At 53.1% G+C, this 16833-nt stretch overlaps 1 protein-coding gene across 5 annotated transcripts in view; it reads left to right on the forward strand.

Annotated features, from left to right (window-relative positions):
• Positions 1 to 245: 245 nt before the first annotated feature.
• The window catches only part of ADCY3 (adenylate cyclase 3), a 104399-nt gene continuing 87811 nt past the window's right edge, over positions 246 to 16833 (forward strand). For 4 of the 5 annotated variants that reach the window (XM_010358501.2, XM_010358503.2, XM_030921245.1 and 1 more), the window contains exons 1-2: positions 246 to 843; positions 1340 to 2211. In XM_010358501.2, coding sequence (XP_010356803.2) covers positions 1537 to 2211 — 675 coding nt within the window. In that variant the 5' untranslated portion in view covers positions 246 to 843; positions 1340 to 1536. The remainder of the gene's footprint in view (positions 844 to 1339; positions 2212 to 16833) is intronic. The other variant, XM_010358502.2, reaches the window with a different exon arrangement.

A 16833-nucleotide genomic window follows, 5' to 3' on the forward strand; every position in this document is an offset into this window, starting at 1 on the left:
CCTCCTAGACCGGGCCTGCTCGCGGGAAGGCGTGGATTCGCCCCAGCCCTCCCGCCCGCCGCCCACGCCCGCGCTTCCACGCAGCAGTCTCCCCAGCCCGCCGCCCCCGCCGGATCGGGGGCCGCCCGGTCCCCTCCAGCTCTCGCCCGCGCGGATCCCGGGACCGCCGCCCAGCACCTCCCCCGCCGCCCCACTCCGGGACGCGCCGCCGAGAGGGCGGCGACTGGGGCGAGGGAGGGGCCGCCCCGCCCGCCTCCCGCCTCCCGGGGCCTGGAGCTCGCGTGGCCCCGGAGCCGCCGGCGCCGCGCGGGGAATAGCTGTGCAGCACGCCGAGCCCGGACTCGGCTGGCTCCGCTCAGCGCCGGCGGGCGAGAGGATGCTGGCGGGCTTCCCCGGGCTCGGCCCGCGCTCCCGCCGAGGAGGGCCCCGCGCGCGCCCCTAGCCGCCGCCGCCGCCGCGGGTGCAGGGGAGGGGTCCGGAGAGCTGCGCTCGCCGTCGCCCGCGCCTGCCGGCTCCCGCACGGCCCCTGCACTGCCCCGGCCCCCGAGCCTTAGCCCTAGGGCGGGTGCGCTGGGCCGGCGCCCCGGGATCTCCCAGCCCTCGTCGCCGCCGCCTCCTTCCCGCTGCGGCCGGGCGCCCGCGGATGCTGAGGGGCAGCCCTGCGCCTCTCCCGGTCGGATCCCGGGCCTGACGGCGAGAGATCGCGCTCCGGCCGGCCGGGCCCCAAGGCACTGGCGGGGCGGCGCGGCTCTGCGGGGAGCAGCCCTCGGGCGCGCCGATCCCTCCCGCCCCAGCCCTCGCGGGGACCGTCCCGGAGCACGCGGTGGCCGAGTTCCCGCACAGGTAAACGCAGGGGCAGGGCCAGGCTTCCGGGGGGAAGACAGCGCCCTGAGCGTGGGAAGGGGGCCGGATCCGAGCCCGAGTCTCCAAGGGCTTGGTGGAAAAAGGAAGTAAACAGAAGGAAGGCTCAGGAATCCCCAGGATGGTCCTAGTTTCTTTCCGGCACATTTTATTTCCAGCTTCTAAGGACTGGGCCTGGAGGGAATTTAGGTGAGGAAGTCAGGGACTGAGAAAGAAGAGATGACAGACAGAAACCGGGTGCCAGGGATGGAGAGGCGGCTAGGCCCTTCCACAAGCCAGGGACAGGAAATTGAGTGTCTGGCGTGGACAGGACTAAGTGTGCGTGCGGTGGGCGGTGGTGTGAGCCGGGGGTGGCAGGGAAGGCCCTGGATTGGGAGGCTCTTGCAGCAGAGATCCTTTTATGAGGGTTAGGGCGGGTCATGGGGAAACCACAAGGTAGGAGGGAAGAGGTGCTTCTACTCAGCAATGCCCTTTTCAGTTCTAGCTGATCAGTGCTCCCTGTGCCCTGGAAACCCGCTCTGCGTTCCTGCTGGAGGTGGCCGCCTCTCCGCCCCAGCCAAGAAGAGGCTCTTAGCCCTCCCCAGGTCTCAGCGAGCCCTGAGAGGTAGCCCAGTCCAGAGCGCTTCCTCTGATCCCGGTCCACTTCTCTAGGGCCAGTAGCAGACGCCAGCCAGGATGCCGAGGAACCAGGGCTTCTCCGAGCCCGAGTACTCGGCCGAGTACTCAGCCGAGTACTCCGTCAGCCTGCCCTCCGACCCTGACCGCGGGGTGGGCCGGACCCATGAAATCTCGGTCCGGAACTCGGGCTCCTGCCTGTGCCTGCCTCGCTTCATGCGGCTGACCTTCGTGCCGGAGTCCTTGGAGAACCTCTACCAGACCTACTTCAAAAGGCAGCGCCACGAGACCCTGCTGGTGCTGGTGGTCTTTGCTGCCCTCTTTGACTGCTACGTGGTGGTCATGTGTGCTGTGGTCTTCTCCAGCGACAAGCTGGCTCCCCTCGCCGTGGCTGGAATTGGACTGGTGTTGGACATCATCCTCTTCGTGCTCTGCAAAAAGGGGCTGCTCCCGGACCGGGTCACCCGCAGAGTGGTGCCCTACCTGCTGTGGCTGCTCATAACTGCCCAGATCTTCTCTTACCTGGGCCTGAACTTCACGCGTGCCCACGCGGCCAGTGACACCGTGGGCTGGCAGGTCTTCTTCGTCTTCTCCTTCTTCATCACGCTGCCCCTCAGCCTCAGCCCCATCGTGATAATCTCCGTGGTCTCCTGTGTGGTGCACACCTTGGTCTTGGGGGTCACTGTGGCCCAGCAGCAGCAGGAGGAGCTGAAGGGGATGCAGCTGCTGCGGGAGGTGAGTCCTGCCCACTGTCCCCCTGTGGCATCCTCTCCAGCAGCACTCACCAACGTGGCACTTGTTGGAGTTGGTGTTTACTTTGCCTTTGAGTCAAAATGTGTTCTGGGGGCCTCCAGGGCTCTAACCTCTCTCCCTAGTCCCTGCCTTTGCACCCCTGTACCATTGCCCGGAGTCTGCCTGTGCTTGGCCCCAGGGAAAGGAGGATGTCAGGGCACTGGGCCTCAGGGCCACTCTTCACCTGTGCCCAGCCTAAGCGTGTGACAGGAAGGTCCACCCAGGGCTGGTCTTGAGGCAGCATTGTCCTGGCCATTCCCTGTCAGTGACCCTGGCGAGGAGGACCTCCCGTGGGAAGAGGGCTCCTCGATTCCCATCTCTCCCCCAACACTGACTAGCTGTATGGACTCAGTGCCCCTTTGTCAAATGGGGATAACATCTGCCCTGCCTGCATGACACGGTTGTTGTCAGGATCGCAGGAGATTGGGGGAAAGCACGTTAGGATACACGAAGGGCTGCACAGAGGGAAGGTGCAATTGTCCTATTTCCTGCCTCCGGGCAGCTCGGGGTGCCTGGGGAGTTCTATGAAGTAGAGAATGGCAGTCTCCCCACTGAAGGTGTGGTGTGGGCATGCAAATAGGGACAGTCATGCCGGCCACTGTGACGTAGGATCTGCTGGTCCTGGAGCGCGTGTTCTACTGGAAGGGGTGGAATTTCGGCCTCAGTTTAACTATTATTTATAGTATTGGGGTGGAATTTCAGCCTCAGCTTAACTATTATAGTATTGTGTTCCCACCAAGTGCTGGGCCCTCAGGGGCTGCAGAGGCCAGGGGACCTGAGGGACAGTAGGCAGTGTGTGTCCCTGGGGAGCCAGCAAGCCGGTGACCAGAGGCGGAGATGTCTGCATCTGGGTTTGATGCCCAGCCTGCCAGCCTTATGCCAATGATGGTCAAGAGAGGCTCCCCCACTTCCTGCCCCTGCAGTGCTCTGTCTGGTAGAGACGTCTTAACTCCCACGCCAGCTCTGTTCTGTGGTTAGCGGGGCTGGGGTAGAGTCAGCTCTGAAGCGGTGACCTTCTGGGTATCAGGAGAGGCAGGGCGTGTCCAGAATCCTTGCTGATTGATGTGAGCCTCTAGCAGCCATGGAGGTCAGTGCCTGGGCCCTGGAGACCAGGTGCTATGGGCAGGCCCAGGGTGGACAGACAGAATCTTCCACTCCTCTGCTAATTTCTCCAGTCATGCCTCAGCCTGCTGATTTGATCTAGAAATGGGTAGAGGATGTTAACATAGGCAGGGGCCTGGCAGGGCATCTAGTACAGACTCGCCATTTTACAGAGGAGGAAAGAGAGATGGGTGATAACTGGTTCGCTGTCACCCAGCACTTTGGTGGCAGAAACAGGACGGGAGTCCAGGCATTGACTCCCAGCCCAGGGCTCATTTGTGTGTGTTCCATGGAGCACCGAGAGCTGCCTGAGAGCAGGAGCTTTGCTTCCCATCCCACCTCCTGGGGACAGTGGCTGTGTGCTGCCCTGCTGTCCGCACCCCAAATCTCTTTAGAGGGGGCTATGAGTTTCTGGTCATCAACTAGGTGGAAACACCAGTCTTGTCTCTTCAGGCCATGCATTAGCCAGTTCCAGGTTCTTTTTTTTTTTTTGAGACACAGTCTCGCTCTGTCGCCAGGCTGGAGTGCAATGGCGCAATCTCAGCTCACTGCAACCTCCGCCTCCCGGGTTCAAGGTATTCTGCCTCAGCCTCCCGAGTAGCTGAGATTACAGGCATGCGCCTCCACACCTGGCTAATTTTTGTATTTTTAGTAGAGATGTGGTTTCACCATGTGGGCCAGGATAGTCTCGATCTCTTGACCTCATGATCCGCCCGCCTCAGCCTCCCAAAGTGCTGGGATTACAGACATGAGCCACTGTGCTGGGGCGTCCCAGGTTCTTTTTAAGCTTAAGATCTGAGGTCTGGGGATGACTGGTCTCTCTAGCTCCATCTCCTCAGGTGGACAAGGAGCTTATTTTGAGGCTCCTGGGGCTTCCAGGGAAAAGGACTGCAAAGACGTGGCCACAGGGCTGGGCCGGGGCCTGGGTGCCCCACCATGTGGCTGCTTGGAGATCACTTCTAAACTCATGATGGTTTTCCTTTGGGTACTGCTAAGACATAAAACCCTAAAACTTAGCAAACAGAAAAAAAAAAAAAAAAAAGATAGAAATCAAGAATAAAAATATTAGCATCCCAGAGGAGCCTGACCTTGGCATGGAAGCAGTGCCTGGGAGGCAGCTTTGGGAGCAGAGCAGGAGGGGCAGAGGGCTCTCAAGGTCCGATTGGGAGCCTGAGATCGAAGGAGAAGGCCCCAGCTTACAGTGGGCTGTGTTCCAGAAGCTTCTGAGTCACTGGTTGGGACTAATGTGACTTTTTAAAAGGTGCCTGGGTTCCCAGGCCCACCCACCAGAGTCTTCCTCAACTCACAGCATCCTAGCATTTGGCCTCTGAAGACGATGGCAACAGGGCTGGGCACGGTGGCTCACGCCTGTAATCCCAGAACTTTGGGAGGCTGAGGCAGGCAGATCACCTGAGGTCACGAGTTCAAGACTAGCCTGGCCAACATGGCGAAACCCCGTCTCTACTCAAAATACAAAAATTAGCCAGGAGTGATGGGGCGCACTTGTAATCCCAGCTACACAGGAGACTGAGGCAGGAGAATCACTTGAACCCAGGAAGTGGAGCTTGCAGTGAGCCGAGCTCACACCACTGTACTCCAGCCTGGGCGACAGAGCAAGACTCCGTCAAACAACAACAACAACAACAACAACAAACACGGGCTGCAGCAGCCTGCGTTGCTGTGGGGAGGGATACCGGGGACAGCGGTCTCCCTGAGCGGTGGAGTGAGGCATCATTCACCTCCCCTGCTGCTGTTGCCTCCTGGGATGTGGGCCCCCTCAAGGATGGGGGGCAGGGGCTGGAGGATAGGATGCAAGAACCAGGGGGCTAGGCCCCTCCTAGTCAGGGTAGGTCCCAGAACTTTCTCCAGACCCCAGACCCCAGGCACCGCCTTTTTCCTGCCCGTGTGCTTCCCCTTGTCTTTCTCTCTCCCATCCCCTGTTGGCTCTGGCTGGCAACTCCCTCCAGGGTCGGTGGGGGATGAACGCAGTTTCCCAGTTTGAAGTAGACACCTGGATTTCTGGGGGCTTGTGAGTTTTGTGATTTTGTTGCTGCTGTCACTGGCAGCATGAAGCTTAGCCAATGTCAAAAGTCTTCCTCCTCTGCAGCCCTTATCCCTCCATGCCCATGCGCAGCTCTGTGGGGAAGGACAGAAGGTACACATGGGGCTGCGGCAGCCTGAGAGGTCCCAGGCCAGCCAGACAGCCTGTCCTGGGCTCCTCTCAGGAGGCCGGCGGGTGGGGTTCTGACAGGAAGAGCAGATGATCAGAGAGTGTGGGATGGGGTGGGGCTAGGGCCCCACCAGTGAGTTAATAAATGAATATTGCTGAGCAGCATGGGCCTTGCAGTCTGCAAGGTCAGGGGATAAGGAGGGTGAGGCCATCTGACACTCAGGCTGTGCTGGGGTGGGGAGGATGTTCTGGGAGCCACCTTGGATGGGGAGGGACCTGACCAGTGGTTCTCACGACCCATCCTCTAGCCCCTGCCTGTCCCCCATTCTTTTTTTTTTTTTTTTTTTGAGACGGAGTTTCGTTCTTGTTGCCCAGGCTGGAGTGCAATGTTGTGGTCTTGGCTCACTGCAACCTCCTCCTCCCGGGTTCAAGTGATTCTCCTGCCTCAGCCTCCCAAGTAGCTGGGATTACAGGCAGCTGCCACCATGCATGGCTATTTTTTTTTTGTATTTTTAGTAGAGGCGGGGTTTCACCATGTTGGCCAGGCTGGTCTGGAACTGCTGACCTCAGGTAATCTGCCTGCCTTGGCCTCCCAAAATGCTGGGATTATAGGCATGTGCCACTGTCCAGAGGAGGAAACAGAGGACAAAACAGAGATGGGTGATAACTGGTTCACTGTCACCCAGCACTTTGGTGGCGGAAATAGGACAGGAGCCCAGGCATTGACTCCCAGCCCAAGGCTCATTTGTGTGTGTTCCGTGGAGCACTGAGAGCTACTCCATGGCTCCCCCATCCCAGGAGGCAACACAGGCCCAGAGCAGCCAGAAGGGAGGGCAGATGGATCAGGAGGAGCTGAAGCTGGCAGTGTTTGCCTATTTCGCTCTCCTGGCCTGAGTCCTGCCCCAGGACCTGTTACAGAATAATTTGCCCTTTACTGCTCTAAACTGCCCCTGGGCTGGGTGAGGAGGAAGGAGGGGGCTGGGCTTAGGACCAGTACCTGCAGGACCAGCAGCCAATGGGTGCGGACAATGGGGAAGGCAGCCAGGATGGTTGGGGGTGGTTGGGGGGCGTGCCTTTAGCATGTGGCAAAGTAGGGACTAGGAACTGCTGACAAATATTTTGTACCCTTATTTCAGAGCAGAAAGGCTATTTGGGAGCAAAACTCTCTCATGGAATGAAGAGCCTGTGAAGACCTTTTTCCACCAAGTAAAACATGAGGAAGCTGTGGATGTGCAGTTTCTTGCACACCTGCAAATGACACAGCAATCATTCACCCAGGGAAGGAACATTTGCTCCTAGGGGCTGGAGGGAGCTGCCATAGGGAGGGTGAGAGGAAGCTGAGGCTTCCAGAGACACCCTGTCTGCAGACAGCAGGTAGCTGTTGCATGCACCTCACCCCGTTTAATCCTGGATGTTACTGGCTCCATTTCACAGATGAGGGGACTGAGGCTCAGTGAGGTTGAGAGGAGGTAGTGGGGCTGGATTACAGGGGAGGGGTCACCGGTGGGTAAGAAAGGTGGAATGGGGGACTTCCCTGAAAGCCTCTCTTTCTCTGGAACCCAGACATCTGGGCCTCCTCCTCCTTTTCTGGCTGCCCCCAAATGTAATTTTGCTAAGCAACATGACTGAACAGTGTCAAGAGATAGCAGTCCCTAAGGTATAACAGGAGGCACCCCCTTCTCCCCATGGGAATTGGATGCAAAGTGGGGAGAAGCCCATGACGATGTTCCCTGTGGGCATGTGGCCAGGAGTACGTGAGAAAGGCAGGGGGCTGAATTGGAACAGGAGCTGGTGTGGGGTGTGGTGGGCAGGAAGCAGCAGGCCTGGGGGCTTTCAGCCTTCAGGAAGCAGGCTGCGGGGAGAGGCGTGCAGGACACAGGGCAAGAGGAGGCAAACTCAAGCCAGTCCTGGCTCTTTGGCCCTGGGTTCCTCTGCTGACCAGGGGTGGGAAAGAAGCTGTCATCTCTCCATGGAGAGTATGCAAATGGGCATCAGCGGAGGGTCCAGGGAACGCAACAATGATGACCTGCATAGAAGGGGACTGCAGGGCCATCAGATCCAACTGCATGTGAGGAGGAATAATCAGTCATTGAACATGTAAACAACTTTGCAGAAAATCACCCCTCCATCCTTTCCCCGTCACAGCTTTCTGTGGCCTTTTCTGATCCCCATCTGTGTGTAAACAGAGCTTTCCCAGTTTGTCATCATCGTGCATATGCAATTTAGGCCCCACCTTTCACCCACATTATTTCCCTGATATTTTGCTGTGAACATTGGACTCCTCGTGTTTATTATTTTAAATCAGCGCTTTATAGTCAGCGGGTATTTCTAGAGAGGAAACGGAAGCCCAGGGCTGGGCCAGGGGTGGGTGACTGGGTAGTTTTATACCCACATGCAGGCATGCACACACACACATGCGCGTGCACACACACACACACGCGCACGCATGCTCACTCCTGGGCTTGATCTGCCCAACCTTCTGGGTAAACCCTCTGAGAAATGGAATGACTGGGATGTCAGGGTTATTCACATTCTGTAGTTTCTTCATAAACAAACAGCAAATCCCACGAGGGTGGTCCAACGCTGGATTAATATTCCAGCACCGCTGTCTGCCCCCAGCTGCCCCCCCTCCACCAAATTATACATTCTTTTTGTTTTTTCTTTTTTTCTTTTTCTTTCTTCTTCCTTGTTTTTTTCATTTTCCCAAATAGAGACAGGGTTTCACCACGTTGCCCAGGCTGGGCTTGAACTCCTGAGCTCAGGCGGTTCACCCACCTCCGCCTCCTAAAGTGCTGGATTACAGGTGTGAGCCACTGTGCCCAGCCATCACCAAATTACACATTCTTGATGATAGATTCCATGGGTGTGTGCTCTCACCAACACTGAGACTCAGAGACACATCATGCGTAGGTCGAGGCCCATGAGCAGGGACAGTGAGGAGGTGGCTGTGTTTACTGAGCTCTTGCTGTGTTACAGTTTAGTGCCTTCTGGCAAGAGGCAAATATTATTTCCATTTTACAGATCAGGAAACTGAAATGTGTGACGACTGAAATGACTTGTCCAGGGCCACATAGCTAGTAAGCGGTACAGCAGGATTGGAACCCAGGTCAGTAGGATTTTGGAGTTCCTTCTCATTGGAGTCATAAAAGAACCCCTTAGGCGGTGACCAGTAGCTCATGCCTGGAATCCCAGCACTTTGGGAGGCTGAGGCAGGAATATCATTTGAGGCCAGGAGTTCAAGACCAGCCTGGGCAACATAATGAGACCCCATCTTCACACATACACACACACACACACACATACCCCCAAAAAATTCAGCTGGGCTTCGTGGTGTGTGTGTGTGTGTGTGTGTGTGTTTTGAGTCTGTCACCCAGGCTGGAGTGCAATGGCGCGATCTTGGCTCACTGCAACCTCCACCTCCTGGGTTCAAGTGATTCTCCTACCTCAGCCTCCTGAGTGGCTGGGATTTCAGGTGCCTGCCACCATGCCTGGCTAATTTTTTTGTATTTTTAGTAGACACAGGGTTTCGCCACAGCAGCCAGGCTGGTCTCGAACTCCTGACCTCAGGTATCTGCCCGCCTCGGCCTACCAGAGTGCTGGGATTACAGGCATGAACCACTGCACCCAGCCTGGTGGTGTGTGTCTTGTACAGGAGGCCGGAGAGGAGGATGGCTTGAGCCCAGGGGTTTGAAGTTACAATGAACTCTGATCACATCACCCCACTGCAGACTGGGGAACAATGAGACCCCATCTCAAAAAGAAGAACCCCTTAGATCTTCCATCAGAGCCTGTTGAGATAGTTCCAACGGGGTTAGGGTTTTGGTTTCTCAACTCACAAGCATTAGAAAGAGCAGTCTGGGGGATGAGGAGGTGTTTATGGGGGCATCTTCAAGGAGCAGAGATGTCTGGGGTGTTGAGTGTTGCAACCAACAGCCCTCGTGCACCTTCTGTGGCTGTGGGAGGTATTGTTACATTATAGGACAGTGTAGTAACTGATGCGCATAATGGTGACCAACTCATCAAGAAAATATTAAGGCCAGGTGCAGTGGTTCACACCTGTAATCCTAGCACTTTGGGAGGCCAAGGTGGGCAGATCATAAGGTCAAGAGATTGAGACCATCCTGGCCAACATGGTGAAACCCTGTCTCTACTAAAATACAAAAAATCAGCTGGGCATGGTGGTGCGTGCCTGTAGTCCCAGCTACTTAGGAGGCTGAGGCAGGAGAATATCTTGAACCCGGGAGGCAGAGATTGCAGTGAGCTAAGATTGTGCCACTGCCCTCCAGCCTGGTGACAGAGCGAGACTCTGTCTCACAAAGAAAAAAAAAAAAAGAGAGAGAAAGAAAATATTAAATTACATTTAGTATAAAGTGCAGTGTAGTATCTAAAAACATTTTCCTCGGGAATGGATAACACGAGATTGAACAAATGAGCATTATATTTGGAAATCCAGTAATGTGGGGTGGCTCATTACTCGGTGTTACTGAATAGATGTCCATTTCTTCACCATGTGTTTTAGTTATCCACTGCTGCGTAACAAACAGCCTGGAAACTTAGGGGCTTAAAAGAGTAACAGTTTAAACCTGGGCAACATGGAAAATTCTGTCTCTACAAAAAGTACAAAAATCAGCCAGGCATGGTGGCATATGCCAGTAGTCTCAGCTACTCAGAAGGCTGAGGTGGGAGGATCATGAGCCCAGGAGGCTGCCATGAGCCATGATCGTGCCACTGCACTCCAGCCTGGGCGACAGAGCAAGACTGGTCTCAAAAAAAAAAAAAAAAAAAAAAAAAATGACAGTTTATTGTTTCTCATGATCCTGTGGGTTGACTGTTCAGCTGGGTGGTTTTTGTGCTTCACGTGGCATGGGCTGGGGTCACTCATTTGTCCACCTGCACTGTTTCATTCATCTGTGGCATTCAGTTGCCACCTATGCTGGCATGTTCTAAGAAGCCTTTACCCACATGTCTGGAGCCTCAGAGCTCTTCCTCCTGACCTCTCCATGTGGCTAGCTTGGGCTTCCTCACAGCATGGTGGTCTCAGAAAGTGGAAGCTATCAGAGTTTTTTAAGGTTAGGCTCACCACTATCAGCTACAAGAGGTCAAGGCTAACTCAGATGCAAGAGGAAATTGATTCTGTCTTTTGATGTTTGAGTGGCGTGTGTAAGAGAGGGAATGAATTGATCGCAGCTGTCTTTTGAGGCTGTCTGAGAAACCAGGAGGCACATGGGGGATGCTAGGAAGACGGAGCTAATTAAAGCCATGAAATTGGGTAGGGTCCAAAATACTCTGTGACCATAGAATGCTTCAAAAGTTAGAAAAGTGGCCCAGAGCCCAGTGTTGTTTAACTTCATTAAGATATTGATTCTCTGTAGGATCCAATACATCATTTCTAAGATTTTTAGAAAGTTTCAGAAACGGCATTGTACAGAGAGAAATGATGGCTCAGAATTCATCTGTATAGACTTTGCTTTGCCTTATTTGGGTGAGAAGTCATTCTCTTACTTCCTCAAGCACGCAGTGGCCCCTGTGTTCAGGACACTGCCCTAGGTGACAGGATGTGTGGCTTAATCATGGACCCCAGCACCAATCCTGCCCCTTTCTCTCTTCAGCTTAGGTTGGCAGCTTGGCTCTGATGCTTATATTCCTTTTCCAGGAGGTGGAGATTTGCATGTGCACAAGCTTCAGAAACACCAGATAGGATTGGGTTTGCATTTAGGGGGATCATCTTGGTGGACCTGAATGAAGCCGATGCGGTGCAGGAGGCTGGTGAGGGAGTCCAGGCGTGGCACCATGCCACCCACCAGGACGGAAGTAGGGGATGGAGAAGATGAGTTTGGTTTGAGGTGCCCATGGGACATCTCAAGTGGAACTTGTCAGATTGTTCAGTGGAAAGTTAACACCTTCTGTATATCAGACTTTGTACTCAAGATCTGGAGAAGAAAAATCTAGAGTTGCAGATTTGAGAATCATCAGGATTTAAGTGGCACCTAAAACTGTAGGGAGGCTGAGGGGGTGCCTGGGGAGAGTGTGTAGAATCAAAAGGGAAGGGGGCTTAGAACCCAACACACAATGTGTGTGTAGGGGGGTCCTCAGCATGGGACATCCATAACCCGCCCCTGCTTCCTGCCTGGACCCATGATTGTCCCAGGTAGCCTGTGCTGGGTAGATCGGCCATTAGGAAGCAGGAAGCAGTGTCTGTCTGATGGTGTTTTGCACAATTGATGTTCTTGCATTGGGGAGACTTAAGCCTAGCCAAGGTGGGGCCATGGTGCCAGGTGAGGGACTGTTTCCCACAGTTCCACCTGGCAAACAAGGGCATGGGAGTGTGACTGTGTTACGTGGTCGGGGAGGGGTGGATAATGTGTATAGAGACACCTTAAACTACAAAGCACTGTGCAGATGCTAGTTATTTCTTTATTACATTTAATCTTGGCAGACCATCTCTGATCTTTGAACTATGAGTGAATCAGACCAAGTTTCTTCATTATCCTTTTTTCATCTCTTTTCTGTGTAATCAACTAACTCTTTTTCCTTATTGTGAAGGGATTATTGTTAAGAATATTTCAAATTATAAAATGCTGAGTAATATTGCAGAATATTGTACTATTCCTTTTCTGTAGGGCATTTGTCTACTTTTTTTTTTTTTTTTGAGAAGGAGTTTCGCTCTTGTTGCCTAGGCTGGAGTGCAATGGTGCAATCTCAGCTCACCACAACCTCTGCCTCCCAGGTTCAAGTGATTCTCCTGCCTCAGCCTTCCCAAGTAGCTGGGGTTACAGGCATGTGCCACCATGCCCAGCTAATTTTTGTATTTTTGGTAGAGACGGGGTTTCTCCATGTTGGCCAGGCTGGTCTCGAACTCCCGACCTTAGGTGATCTGCCCACCTCAGCCTTCCAAAGTGCTGGGATTACAGGTGTGAGCCACCACACTCGGCTCATTTGTCTACTCTTAATTTTTTTATTTTTATTTTTTCTTGAGAAAGAGTCTCATTCTGTTGCCCCGAATGAGAGTGCAGTGGCACAATATCAGCTTACTGCAACCCCCGCCTCCTGGGCTCCAGTGATTCTCCTGCCTTAGCCTCCCAAGTAGCTGAGATTATAGGTGCTCACCACCACGCCCGGCTAATTTTTGTATTTTTGTAGCGATGGGGTTTCGCGATGTTGGCCAAGCTGGTCTCTAACTCCTGAACTCAAGTAATCTGCCCACCTCGGCCTCCCAAAGTGCTGGGATTACAGACATGAGCCACCGTGCCCGGTCTTGTCTACTCTTAATTTATTGATTTTATTTATATGTCACTTGTATTTCATTGACTTGCTATTGTTGTTTCAGCAGGCGCATCCCCTCTCTCCTTTCCCCGTCCTGGCCATTTTCTGTCTGATGTTTCTTTCTTCTTCTGAGTAGGTTTTCAGTCCTTTCTTCCAGGAAATTCCTCTTTGTGGTTCCTAAGGAATTCACTTTGATTAGAAATGAAACTGTTTCTTTCCTTTTCCCCTTCCTCTCCTCAACAGCACTTTCCTTCTTGTAAACAGTAAAGGACTTGTTTCAGAATAAATCTACCCCTCTCTTGAGCTCCATTCAAAACCCCAGCATAAGTGACTGGACTTGAACTTTCGCAAGATTTCCATGGCTGGGGTTTGCTGTTCACATGTCACATCAGGACTGGTCTCCAGGAAGTATAGTTTGGTGTCGGCTGTTAGATTTGGTAGTGGAAGGCTGCGACAGCTGCCTGTCCAGCTCTTGGTGGGCTCCTGGACTGCCCTTGAGGGCAGTTTCTCACCCAAGGGGACCAGGCCCTGAGGAATTTATCTCCATGAACCTGAATCTTTTCATTTTTATTTTTATTTTTTTGAGATGGAGTTTTGCTCTCGAGTGCACTGGTGCGATCCTGGCTCACTGTAACCTTCACCTCCTGGGTTTAAGTGGTTCTCCTGCCTCAGCCTTCCAAGTAGCTGAGATTACAGGCGCATGCCACCATGGCTGGCTAACTTTTTGCATTTTTAGTAGAGATGGGGTTTCACCACGTTGGCCAGGCTGGTCTCAAACTTCTGACTGTAAGTGATCCACCTGCTTCGGCCTCCCAAACTGCTGAGATTATAGGCGTGAGCCACCACACCCAGTCTTGAACCTGATTCTGATAAGACAGATTGCTCAAGACCTGGTCACCAACCTGATCGTGGCAGGCGGACCTTCCCACCTTCTCTGGAAGGCAGCGGGGTGGGAGCAGGGAGTGGTAATACCAAGTGTGTCAGTTGGTACATATTTGCTGCCAATTCCTAAGAAACCAAATCAGTAATTTCCTGAAGGGGAATCTGAGCAAAGGGCATGCCATGGTGCTGAGAGGGTTGTTCATCCTCCCACGTGGGGCTGGGGGCCGACCCACTGCCCACAGGCACATTTTCTACTGCACACAACCCTGTCAGCTGGAGACAGCCCGAGGAGTGGCACACAGCCTCACCCTTCAGCACCTTTTTGCTCTCCTCCTGCCTGTGCTTACAGTTTACCTTTCATTGGTGCAGCAGTGAGCACTCTGAAACACACATTCCCCCTGTAATTGGGCTTGTAGTTGTTAATATCATATTGCCCGTCTCCAGGGACAAATTTGGGATATTCACTCTTTATTTCAGTGAAGAGCCCAATCTAGGGTGGTTCTTTTTTTTTTTTTTTTTGAAAGAGTCTCACTCTCTCGTCCAGGCTGGAGTGCAGTAGCACAATCTCAGCTCACTGAAACCTCCATCTCCTGAGCTCAAGAGATTCTCCAGCTTCAGCCTCCTGAGCAGCTGGGATTATAGGTGTGCACCACCACGACTGGCTAGTTTTTGTAGTTTTAGTAGAGATGGGGTTGCACCATGTTGGTCAGGCTGGTCTCGAACACCTGACCTCTGGTGATTCGCCCACCTCAGCCTCCCAAAGTGCTGGGATTACAGGTGGCATTTCCTATCCCTTCCATTGTGTCTCAGACCTGCTGGCCTCTACAATTACAGCTTAGTGAAGGGACCCTGTGAGTCTTGGTCGACCCTCACCCCGGGTGACTTTCTGCTTTGGACTCTGGGTCAAAGCACTGGCATCATAGTCATTCGACTTGAATCACCAGGAGCTCCCCCACTTACCAGCTGTGAGATCTGGGGTAAGTTATTTAGTCTGTCTACCTGGTTTCTCCCTCTGCAAAATGGGTGTGATAATAATATCTTTTTCACTGGGATAGGCAGCAAGCACTAGAAATGGTTGTTGCTCTGGCTGTCACTGTCATTGTTATGATTATTGGCTTTGATAAGGAATTTTAGAAAAGCCTGGCCCAACCGCAAGGGAGGGAAGAGCAGCCCCAGGCTCCTTCCAGGATGTCTCAACGGTGCTTGGTGGCTTCAAGCCCTGCCCTTGCCTCCCTGGTTGGGGCGGCCCTGACATCCCTCCCTGCTTGGCCCTACCACCCTATCATTGTTTCCCAACCCCTGACTGGGGTGTCGGACCCTCAGCCCCTGTTTAATAAATACCCATATTCAACTTTCCTAGACAATTTTTGTCTTAAAAAATGCAAAACCACACTTTACAATTATTCACCATTTCCCCACAGTAACTAAGAAAAAGCAGACTGTACCTTCCCATCTCTCTGTAGTGATCATGGCTTTGCTTGCTGGACAGGGCTTTGGTTAGTAACTGTAATAATCAGCGAAAAAGCAAAAACAACACGATAGAGGAATGGCTCATGGGAGGCAAAAGAGAAGAAGCTGGCCAGGCGCATTGGCTCCCATCTGTAATCCTAACACTTTGGGAGGTTGAGGCAGGCGGATTACCTGAGGTCAGGAGTTCAAGACCAGCTTGGTCAACATGATACAACCCCATCTCTACTAAAAATATAAAAATAGCTGGATGTGGTGGTGGGCGCCTATAGTCCTAGCTACTAGGGAGACTGAGGCAGGAGAATCACTTGAACCCGGGAGGCAGAGGTTGCAGAGAGCTGAGATTGTGCTGCTGCACTCCAGCCTGGGCGATAGAGATGCTGCCTAAAAAAAAAGAGAGAGAGAAGAAACTTACAAGCTGGGTCACCATTTTTTTGGTTACCTTCTAAATGTTGGAGAGAATGTGCTTTTCACAGGAAGTTCTCCACAGAGACAAAGAATAGTGTACTTTTTTCTTTTTTCTTTCTTTTTTTTTTTTTTTGAGATGGAATTTCACTCTGTCGCCCAGGCTGGAGTGCAGGGGCACAATCTTGGTTCACTGCAGCCTCTGCCTCCCTGGTTCACGTGATTCTCCTGCCTCAGTTGTGGGGACTACAGGCATATGCCACCATGCCCGGCAAATTTTTGTATTTTTGGTAGAGATGGGGTTTCACCATGTTGATCAGGCTGGTCTCAAACTCCTGATCTCAAGTTATCTGCCCGTTTGGGCCTTCCAAAGTGTGGGATTACAGACGTGAGCCACCACACCTGGTTAGAATAGTGGAATATTGTACTTCTGATTCAAATTTCCCTTCCTTCCTTCCTTCCTTCCTTCCTTCCTTCCTTCCTTCCTTCCTTCCTTCCTTCCTTCCTTCCTTCCTTCCTTCCTCCCTCCTCCCTCCCTCCCTCCCTTTCTCTCTTTCTTTCTCTCTTTTTTTCTCCCTTTCTGCCTTTCTCCCTCTCTCTCCCTCCCTTCCTTCCTTCTTTTTGCATTTAGGCAATGGCCTTTCACTTAACATCTTTTCTCTTTATGCTCCGTTTTTGGGAGGAATGAGTGAAGAGTTGGTTGTGGGTGGGAGACATGGTGAAGAAGGCCTCTGGCGTGACTGTAGTGGAGGAAAGCCAGGTGTGTCCTTCCATTCATCAGGTTGTGTGAGCTGCATGGAGCTCATTTCCTTTCGTATTGAGAACCTGGGGTTAGGATGTCCCTGTAGCCCTACATGGCCTCACTTTGTTCCCCTAAGCTTTAGAATCTTTCTCCTCACCAGGGATAGTGATGCACAACTCCTGAGGCTTGGAGTTGCATTGAGGGGAGAAAGGGATTGTGGTGCTTCCTGTTCAGCTGGCGCGCTGTCCTGGAGCCCTGCTGTGGTGCCCCCACAGGCTCGCACCCCTGCTCCCACTCCTCCCCACCCCTCACCCACTTTCCTTCACGATGGCCTAATGGGACTAGTTACAAATAATATTTGCATGGATCTTTGAAGCGCTTTTTATCCCATTATGTCACTTAGTTCTCACACCCACTCTGTGAGGTGGATATTCTTGTCACTGGCATTTTATAGAAGAGAAAGTGGAGGAGGAACAGTGAGGGTGAAGAAGGCGCCCAGCCTCCCACCAGGAAGCGCAGAGCCGGCTGGTCTCAG

The sequence above is a fragment of the Rhinopithecus roxellana genome, chromosome 17 (assembly GCF_007565055.1).
Source record: "Rhinopithecus roxellana isolate Shanxi Qingling chromosome 17, ASM756505v1, whole genome shotgun sequence".
Lineage (NCBI taxonomy): Eukaryota > Metazoa > Chordata > Mammalia > Primates > Cercopithecidae > Rhinopithecus > Rhinopithecus roxellana.